Below are 11,193 nucleotides of genomic sequence, written 5' to 3'. Positions count from 1 at the left end.
AAATGCTGCTATTGTGTTGTTCAAATAAATAAGAAGAAAATAATTGCTTCTTAAATGTAAACTATATTAATCAATGAAACAAATAATGTTGTTTTACTGGTTAGTTATGTTTCTAGCATATACTTTTAACTAATAAACTATGAAGATGTATGCATAATGTATTTCTTCCATTTGGTTTGCTAAGATTACAAATTATAAAATACAGAACTGTATTTTATTTAAATATCTTATTTGAATTACTTAAAATATCAGTTATCACCATTCTTTTTTTTTTTTTCTATATTTGTTCATTGAATCGACCTCAAGGTCTTTGACAATGCTTATCACAAGTGGTTAGTAGGGAGATCATGTGATCTATTTATCTATGTATATATCATTTATATGCATGATACTACCCCCCTTCTCCAAGAGGAGACATGTGCGGTCTTCACTCCCAGTGGAAAACCGGATGACGCAATCGGACGACAGCACGGGAAAATGGTGGCTGCGTAGAATCACACACATTTTTTTGCACTTTGCTATGAATCGAACCGATGACTGTGTGAGTCGTAGTCATGTGCGTGACCACTGCGCCACTCCGGCCCCAAGTTATCATCATGTATTTATTTTATTATTTAAGCACCAACATAGTATATAGTACATGGATATTAACTAATATTAGAGTTTACATTAGGTTAACATTGTTACTTACAACCCTCATTAATAATTAAATGTTTTCTCTTGTTTATTCTTTAGTGAAAATCTTATTTTATTAAGAATAATTCTATAAATAACTTTAAACTCTACTGAATTTTTTTTTAGTTTTATCTTTAAATTCTAATTTAAATGTCTTATTGCATAAATTTTTCTAAATATGTTATTATTGTTCTATTAATGTACTATTTTTTTATATTCAAACATTTTAGAGATGAAATGTCTTGGAATAAATGAAGAGTTAACGCCACTTGGTCGTATTTTAGCAAAATTACCAGTCGAGCCTCAGATTGGTCGCATGATGGTGTTGGGAAATATCTTAATGTTAGGGGATGCTTTTGCTATTATAGCTGCTATATGTTCAAACATGACGGATATATTTGTATTCGGTAATTTATTTTATATAATAATTATGGAAAATCATTTGTTTCAAATCAATATTTTTTCATATTTATATGTTTTTAGATCATAGAATGACACCAGCACAGCGTGCTTTCTCTGGTAACCGTTGTTCTGATCATTTGGCTCTACTAAATGCTTTTCAACAATGGCAATCTTTGGACTATTGTAACATTAATCCAACAGAATACTGTGAACGTAAAATGTTGTCGGAACCATCATTGACTACAACAGCAGATGCTATGGTACCCAATTATATTTAAAGTTATTTATAATATTTAAAACAATAATTGTACATTTATAATATTAAAAAATGTATTGTTTTATTAGGAACAACTGAAAGATCTATTTATCAAAATTGGATTTCCTGAAATATGTTTTGAAAAGCAGAGATTTGATTTTGGAGTTGAAATGCACGATGAACCATTATTAGATGTAGTATCTGCCATTTTAACAATGGGATTTTATCCTAATGTGTGTTATCACAGAGTAAAACGGAAGGTACATTTTAGTTTTATATATTTATAAACAAACATTAATCATTAAAATAACAAAAATGTATCAGTTTTGGAACAAGAAATTATGAAAAAAAACTTTGTCACATTTTTTTTGAAAGCTTGTTAAACTAGTAATTTATTATTGGAAGCCTCCAGTTAGTGACTCTTATTCATATTGACACATGCATTCTTCCGATAGCTTTTCACTTTGATGATTGTGTTTTAAAGACTTCACATAACTGGTGTGTTTTTATTTAGAATTTTATTAAATTTAGAGTCATATATTTTGTTGGAATTCAAATGAATAACAAAATATGTTGAGCATATTTCATAGTCATATTTTTATTCTAATGTAATAAGCAGTATAATATGAACAGTAATTTAAATGTATTTTTATATTTTTAATTGTATTTACATTGCAAATAATATATCACTATACACGGTAAATACTAAATATTGATTTTATTACAATGAGTTTACCATTTCGGTCTGATTGATGATCATTTGATAATGTGGATATTACATCTAATTAAATATATTAATATGTATTTTGTTTACATATAGGTATACACAACAGAAGAAAAGTTTGCACTTATTCATAAGACATCTGTTAATTGTAATAATACCATGGACGATTCTTTCCAATCACCATTTTTTGTGTTTGCAGAGAAAGTAAGATACAGCTTATTATGTAGTCTAAATTAATCTTATTTGATAAATTGTATGACACTAACACCTAATAAATTGTAGTTCTACAAAATAATGCTAATAAGTAATAAGGAATTATTTAGCTATTGAAATTAATAATCATGGCATGGTTTAAACTTAACAATTTAAGTGCCCAAAATTCTAAATGTAAGGGGATTGCATCGCACGTATTTTTCATACGTTTTAGATCAACAAGCAGTGGTAAATTACACATACTTCAGAATGACCGACTTAATTTTTTTATAAATGTTTGAATTCATTGTAAAAATATCTAGGCTTCTTAGGAAGTCGATTTTCAATTTTCAATTTAAAATTACCTTAATATAACCATTTTTTTTAGAAATCTTATGAAATGATTGCATTACATTTGTATTTATTTTGGGCACGTCTGATTTTAACTAAAAAAAGTGATTTCTAAGAAGCATAGTCTAGAAGTTTATAAATTCAACCATTTTTTCGAAATTACAATCAAACTTCGGGTAGTATGATTAATTTATTACCGCTTTTAGTAGTAATTATGGTCATGCAAACAAAAATATATTTCATTTTTAGTGATGTATTGACATGTGCGTGAGCGTGTGAGTTGCTTCCGCGCGCTGTTGCCCAACTCAACGTGACAGTGATTCTCAGAAACAATTAGTAGATAACGGATAACGCACTCTAATGTTCATTTACTACTCAAACATAGATACAGTATTAGTTAATATGTCACATGATTTCCTTAATAGTATTCCTTAAAATATGCTATGTGTATATGTATAAAATAATATTTATATTTATTACATTTTTTTTTAGGTACGTACTACAGCTGTATCTTGCAAGCAAATGACGATGGTAACTCCTATTCATCTTCTATTGTTTGGTGCTCGCAAAATTGAATATACTAAAGAATTAGTCCAATTAGATAATTGGTATTTAATGGTTGTTATAATATGTTCTGTAATAATAAGAATGTGCCGAATACACTGATATCAGTTTATCGTGACAAACATTTTACGCATACGTTATATCATATCTTATCGGTGCGCTGGACAATCCTCACCACACCTTACTATAATTATAAACTTATAACTTATACATAATAACAAATATGACTACCGTAACCACCGTGGATATCGGTATATAACACTTCCACTCTTTGTGGTTCTATTATTATCATTTCCAACCATTGAAAATGTGAACAATTATTTTTTATTTTTTAAAATTATTTAAACTTAAGCTAAATTATTATTTATTTAATATACTTCATATTCTTACATTTTATTCTTTTCTGAAATCTATCGATTGGTACTGTTCAGGATTTTTCTTCTACTTACATGCGGGCTTACACTTCTGATGGTAAGGCCCATGTCTGATACCGTGTCATTATTATTCGACTTTACCGGTTCACCTATCAGTTTGGTAATAATAGAGTTATCCGTCTCTCCCTCTAATACTGTTTGTTTAGTAAGGATTTTTAAAGTTTGATCAGAGTGCCTTTTCCACATTTGTTTCGAATTCTTTGAGCCATTTCAAGGTTGCATCGATGACGATAAGAATGCTCTTATTTTTATAAGGTCCTTAAAGGACCTTAAAAAAGGAATCAAATATCTAAAGAAGTTTAAAAAACTATTTTTTCGATTTCTTTGAGAAAAATATTATATTCAGTATTATAAATTTATTAGTTATTTAACAAAGCTATATATCAACTTATATTTTATAGGATAAATTTAAAAATGGATGTAACAGCTGCTTCTGCAATTGTAGCTTTAAGACCAGCTATTGAAAGTTTAATTGTACATGCATCTGAAGAACCAGAATCTATTGCAATGTTAAGTGAAACAGATATTAAACTTATAAATGTTCTAAAAGAACTATGTAATTTTAACTGTGGCAGATACAATCTTTCTCCAATAACGTTTGTTCAAGGGTAGGTAATTTTTTTTTATTATTATTCATCAAATAAATGTGTACTTACATTTTTTTTAATTTATAGTGATAGACCAAATTATAGAAGACAGTTTAACCAAACATTTAATGAGAGTGGTGATGCTTCAGATGATAAAGTTCAACATATTAATCATTCTCACCCTAGTTATAATAGTTTTCAAAGAGGTGGTAGAGGAAGGTATAATGAAGGAATAGGTTACCGTGGAAATTCTTCGTCACTTTGTGATGAATATAATCAAAGAAGTTATCATGATGGTGGTCGCTCTGTAAGAGGTATGCAACATTTTAAGATTTTTTTTAAAATTTTAATTAGGTTATATAAAATGTTTCACTCATAAATTTAAATTATTTTTTTTTATATATTTATTTCTTTTAGTTAAATTATAAACTGTTTTTATTAAATACATTATTTTAATATTTAAAGCAATTAAAATACATTTAGTTTGAATTACTGGACTTGAATGTGTAATACATACTTTTGACAACATTTTTTTTATAATATTATACTATATAGGCTATGGGGGTGTCGGCTAACGCATGGTTAGGTGTTTTGAATTTCAAATACATTATTCAAATATCATCATTCAACAATAATAAAATTATTTATTTATGTTATTATTATATATTTATTTACCTTTATTCGTAAGTCACTACCATTATAACCAACATACGTGATTGCAGTGTGCAGACATTATCGACAGGGTAGTCGTAAATAATATTAAGTTTTTAAATGTATACTTCAAGCTTTGTTTTAATAACTTTTTGAGTTGTTTTAACCACTAACCACTCTATACCATTAAAGGAACCACATAATTTTCAAATTAAAAATGTTGTCATGCTATAAGCAACTAAGTACTAACTCACTAGTCATATTATGTATACTATTATACCAATAATCTTTAAAATATAATCTAATCTAATATGAATCAATAATTTCTCGCTGTGATGGATTTACGATGGATCTTGGGTTCAAACTCTCCAGTAACCTTGACCAGGGCCTTCATATTGAAATGGCTTGTTGCAAAGCTCTAAGAATGTTGGGTAAATAATGAGATTGTCAAAGTACCTTAACCTAACTTTGTCATTGAAAGTTTTATACTGTTCGTTAGTCCGGCCAATTATTGAATATGGTGCCATTGTTTGGGATCCCCATACTGCCGACAATGCTTGCCAGGTCGAAAGGGTACAGCGTAGGTTCTTGCGATTTACAAGCTTCCTGTTAGGCATCAAATTTCCACCTCATGATTATTCCCCAGTTGCTATTCAACTTAATCTAGCCTCACTGGCAGAGCGCAGGCGCATTATGGGTAGCAAGTTCTTGAATGGACTGTTAGATGGTAGTATTGATTCCCCAACTTTACTATCCTTAATTAATTTTAAAGTATCCCAACGCTCCACCCGCTCCATTACTACATTTCATGTCCCTTTTTGTTCCACCAACTACTTACTAAATGAGCCTTTAAGGCGTATGATGTATAATGCCAATCTGGACCCCACTTTCTCTTTTAGTTAGCTCTGTCATATTTATTAGTAGGGATGAGCCGATACTAAAACCGATACTCGATATCGGCCGATATTGGTGGTATCGGGTTTATCGGTATCGGTTTTTTTTTTAAAACCGATATTTGAACCGATACCAAAAAAAAAAAACCAAATCTATCAGCGTAATAGCGTTGATTGTAAATTGTAATAGTTAAATGTAAAATGATAATATTATTTTGGTTGATAGTATCGGTGATATTTTAATATCGGTTCATTGTTTATGCAGAAAATGTTGGTTTTCAAATATATCGGGTATCGGTTTTTTATCGGTTGCATATATCGGAATATCGGGTATCGGTAAAAAGAGGTATCGGCCCAACCCTATTTATTAGTATTGAAATGAATATGTATATTATTAATATTATTGTTATTATTATTATTATTTATTTTTTTTTTTCTCTTCCATCTTCTATTTACTTTTCTTTCTTTGTAAACCATATTATTACCTGTTTTTTCTATGTAAAAAAGGGCCTAGCCCGTATATTCCAATAAATAAAATAAAATAAATAAATAATATACATTATACATTTATTCATAACAATTAAACAATATTATTATAAAATGATGCTTGTATCTAATTTGATTCTAAGAAATAATAATCTAAGGTATACTTTTTATTTGTTTTTAGAACAAGGTTTCACAGGTTATCGCGGTGAAAATGGATTTAAAAGATGTTTCTGAACCTGATTGCTACACAACAAATGTTTTTATTTATCTATATCATTATTATAATACCCGTTTTTCGAAGGCAATGTTGGAATAAGTTAACATTGTCCGGGCACTGTAGGTTAGTATTGAATACATTAAAAATAAAAATAAAACAATTTACTGCATTTTTTAATAATCACAAGTATTAATCATAATACATTTTACTAATAATACAAAATTGTATTTTATTCTACAATTAAATTTAATATTATTTTTAAAATCTTCCGAGTATTTTTTTGTGTGTATTCTTGTATTCCCCATATTTGTACAATTTTATATTTTGTAAATAAATAATATTAGTTTTTGAAGACATATTATAAAGTCTGAGATTAAAATATTGAAAAACTACTTTTAAAAAAGTTCTATGTAGCCTGTAGAATATTATTCTATATAGGTTAAAAAAAAATTATCAAATTTGGTTGATTCTACAGAACAGGTTCATTATTCTCGAGGAGTGTATTTTTGTGTACAAAATTATGATGGCATCGGGCGCCTTAAGTTAGTAAAAATGTATAATATTATTAATAATTATTTTATTTTAATATTTTTGAATGCTTTTACAAGATTTTGATATAAATTGAACAAACTTGGTAAAACTATGAAGGTATAGCCAGTTAAATATATGATCTAAACCTCTATAAAAAAAAATTATCACGCACCTACCTTAGTGTATGTAAATAATTGTTCTGTGATCAGTAATGTCTGTTAAATTTTTTTACTATCATTTTGGTAAAAAGTAGGTATTTAGGTAAGTATACCAAATTTATATTAGAATTTATAATGAAATTGTTAAAAATAAAAAAATGCATATTTTTAGTGCATTATGTACATTAATGTATAAAATAATATTTTGTCTAGCAAAAAAAGTGAATAATACATTTTGCAGCCTTGTAGGTACTAAGATGTGATCATTAATTTTAATAACATTAATTTTTCCATTTTTTACCATATTATACAATTTTGATTTTTTTTCTTTCATATATTTACTGCATATTATATTGCATATTTTATCAGTTTTTAGTACATAAACATTCTTGCTCTATTCAATATTCATAAATTTAGTTTTATAAATTCTTTACTTATCAATAATTATCATTATGTATAATAGTATAATAGAATACATATTATACAATTTCTATATAATATATATATTATATTTTAATTAGGTACCTACTGTAAATGTATGTTAATAATGTATTACAAACAGTGGCGAATTCTCCAGGTATGCTTAACAATAAAAATGTAATTAATAAAAATACAAAAATTATTTTGTCATCAATAATATAATATTATGTATTTAAAAAAATCAAAATGTATGACAAAAATGTCATCTATTTCTGGTATACTTATCTGTATCGCAACATTTACTGACAGAGCATGCGGTAGCTGTATGCACAAGCTAAATGACGCTTATCATCACTGTGAAATACCAGTTATTCCGAGACCTTTAACCGCGGTACTAACCACCCAAGGCACGCTCAGTCGGTTGCGCTTTGTCAATTAATTTTTTGATATAATTATAAATTAAAGTAATATAATTAATATTAATTAAATTAAAGTCTTATATATAAATTAAATAGAACTATAATACATTATGATAAATGAGCATGCCCATGTGTGCGCACATGGCGAGCTGGTCGAGTATTTGATTATATTTATACATATAAATATTACACATTTTTACTACATAAAATTTACATTTTAATATAAGAATGTATGTTAATGTGTAAAAGAAAAATAGGTGCACTGTCAAAGTATTGGGGCAGTAATTCTACCAGGCTCGACCAGAAATAGAAGTATGTGCACGCCTATGAGCATGCCTATACATCGGAGTCAGCATTCGACACGGATTACAAGTGGCTATATTATAATAAGTAATAACTAGGGCTCTGATTTGAAGGCAATATAAACAATAATATAAACAATTCAATGTGAAAACAGGTAATAAAAAGTATTTAATTTAGTTATATAAAATAACCATTAATAAATTAACTAAACAATGCAATAGATTTATGTAAAATTTTACAAGTTTATTAAAAAAAAATATGAACTACCATATATTTACAAACATTTTTCTCTGAAAAACTTTGACAATTTGGACTTAAAATATTTTTTACATAGAGAATGTTCCTTCTATGTGTCTACACTGAAGTTATTATTGGTGCGTATGTCATACATGAATTAACTATATTAAAATTACTACTTTTTAAATCTAAAAAAAGAACAGTCATTTATAAGTAAAAAGGCCAAAAAAAGCTAAAAATATATTCATCCATTATCTTAGATATTAAATTAATCACATTTTTATAAAAAAATAATTAAAAAAAGTGTTTGCCTAGAAATATGAGCTCTAGTAATATCTAAAGGTATAAAAAAAATATTAATATATCTCTGGTAGTCCAAAATATCTAATGATTTGTACAGGCCTGTAGGGTTGATTAGGGTACCTACTTATCATATTCATGTAATTAGTAGGTAAGTACCTACAACTAGATACGCACGCAGTAAGTACATATTATTTAATACGGCTATACTATATAAACTAAATTGTAATAATAATTTCATGAAATGAAAACTTACTTTTATGATGTTATGCATTTATGCAGAAATTGCTGGAAAAATACTTTAAGGACGTAGGGTAGCAAAGCGGATTGCAGTCAAATAGGTAGGTAATCACATGTCGAACATATATTATTGGGTACCTACCTATATAGTTTGATTATAATCCAACAAATATTTTAAGAATTATCCCTTCTATAATACGCGCATACGGCAATACGCGCAAAGCTTTTCCAAACAAAGAACAGAGAAAACAATAACTATATATTATATATAGAGATAATAAATATTTATATTATTAATATTACAGTATGCTCCTACAATCCTAATCGGCGAGTATCGTCAAAATATTACTCCTTCGTCGACCGTCGTATCCAGGCGCGGATCCAGGGGGGGGGGGCTAAGGGGCTTTAGACCCCCCCTTCGGACGTGTATATACTAATATATTACTAATTATATATTATAATAATATATTACTTTTAGACCCTCAGACTAGGACTTCGGTATTTAAGATATTTCAAGAAATAAGAATATCGATAACGATTTACTTAGTAATATCGCTAAATTATTCATAGATTTATACTACGTGCAGTGGCGTGGCGAACTTCATTAACTTATGGGACACAATAATTTATATTAGTAATTATTAGAGCACGGATGTTGTAGTACTAAAAAAATAGTAAAATTGATTGCAGTATTGCACTAAAAAATAACAACGTTTTGCTATTAATGTTTGAAGTTTACTGTTGTAATATTCTCGTTGTAGGAGCTGGTCAGAGTTATATTCTGATAGCCGTTAACTACGAGTATATTATGATTTTTTGCAGGAAGCGAGACCGCTCGTGTTGATGATGAAGATGTTGACAGGATAGTTTATAAATAAATGTAGTCAGATGAAAGATACTTTGTAGTTTTATTTAAACGTTCTTCAGTAATTTAGTCTAAGTCCAAATGACAATGTTATTAGTTATTACACAGAGTGACGTGAAGGTGCTTGTTGTGCTCTGGAGTAGACACGTCTGAATACAGGCTGTTTCAGGCTCCCTTTTATATTCGGGTCCCTGCTCCCCCTGCCTATCGTTTCGCTATCTTGTCTCTACCGGATGTGGTCCGCGTGACCATCGACTCAACCCACGCATTTGCAATATTCCTATCTAATCTGAGTATTCGCTATAATGCGTTGCCAGCTAATTTATTTCTGTGTTGTTGTTCAAAAAGCCATCAATTCTGCGAATTGCTAAATATTTATCAGTTATTACATCTTGGTCTATATGTCGCGTACATATACATGTACCCGTATATCTACTCGTGACTTTGGCAATTCTTATATCCTTTCAACTGATTCGTGATTTGCGTTTTTAGAAAATATAATTTGGCTCACCTACCCGGTTATTTTGACTACATGATTAACCTTCTATTGTATTCGTATATGGCAAATTTTGACTATTGCCAAAATCATTTAAAGAGGTCGTTTACCTAATCGCTTATGCCGAATTTAACTATTCATATATAATGATATTTATGTGTTGCGAGTAAACGGTTACTATCCGTTACACTGTTATAAATTATAATCTAAAATTCTAAATGATTCAAAAAATATATATACATACAATTATATTAATATTATAAATTATATTATAATCATGCCATCACAATTTTATTATATTATACATCATTGCACTGTACTAAGTGTTTGTTTTAAATTTTCGAAATCAAACCCTCTTCGATTTGGAGCTAGTAAGTTCTTATACCTCGAAAAGTCGAAAAACTTCGTTCTACGTCGGTTGATGTAAGCGGAGCGTATTTAAAATAACCTAAATCGCTTACTGTTAAGTCTTCGGGTAAACCATTGAACGATTTTCCATGTCCAGTGAGTATATCAATGATTTCAATAATGGTTTCAAATCCGGTATTCTTTTCAATAACTTTCTTAAATTTTTCATGGATTGAAATCAGGGACTGGAACCTTTAAGATTTTATCGGTTTGGGTTTAGGTTTCGGTTCTCAAAAACCGAAAATTTCGGTTTCGGTTCTGGTTTCGGTTTTCGAAAATATCGAATTTCGGTTTCAGTTTCGGTTAATACCGATTTTAACCCTTATTAATTGACTTTTTTTTTTATCAATAAAGTACTATATAAAAAAATGAACGTAATATTAA

The 11,193-nt window shown here is 28.6% G+C and overlaps 1 protein-coding gene across 1 annotated transcript; it reads left to right on the top strand.

Annotated features, from left to right (window-relative positions):
* Nucleotides 1–891: 891 nt before the first annotated feature.
* On the top strand, nt 892–6,640 carry LOC100570288 (dosage compensation regulator-like). The gene is made up of 8 exons (XM_003241877.4): nt 892–1,082; nt 1,159–1,337; nt 1,423–1,593; nt 2,154–2,261; nt 3,093–3,208; nt 4,000–4,206; nt 4,273–4,499; nt 6,397–6,640. The coding sequence occupies exons 1-8, from the start codon at nt 908–910 to the stop codon at nt 6,447–6,449; spliced, it is 1,236 nt and encodes a 411-aa protein (XP_003241925.1). The 5' UTR covers nt 892–907; the 3' UTR covers nt 6,450–6,640.
* Nucleotides 6,641–11,193: the final 4,553 nt, after the last annotated feature.

Source organism: Acyrthosiphon pisum, chromosome X (genome assembly GCF_005508785.2).
Source record: "Acyrthosiphon pisum isolate AL4f chromosome X, pea_aphid_22Mar2018_4r6ur, whole genome shotgun sequence".
NCBI classification, from domain to species: Eukaryota; Metazoa; Arthropoda; class Insecta; order Hemiptera; family Aphididae; genus Acyrthosiphon; species Acyrthosiphon pisum.
This window is presented reverse-complemented; position numbering and strand designations above follow the sequence as displayed.

Coding starts and splice junctions, on each gene's coding strand:
- LOC100570288 (XM_003241877.4), top strand. CDS start 908: ATGAAATGTCTTGGAATAAATGAAGAGTTAACGCCACTTGGTCGTATT. Junction 1,083..1,158: donor GACGGATATATTTGTATTCG/GTAATTTATTTT, acceptor ATATGTTTTTAG/ATCATAGAATGACACCAGCA. Junction 4,500..6,396: donor TGGTGGTCGCTCTGTAAGAG/GTATGCAACATT, acceptor ATTTGTTTTTAG/AACAAGGTTTCACAGGTTAT.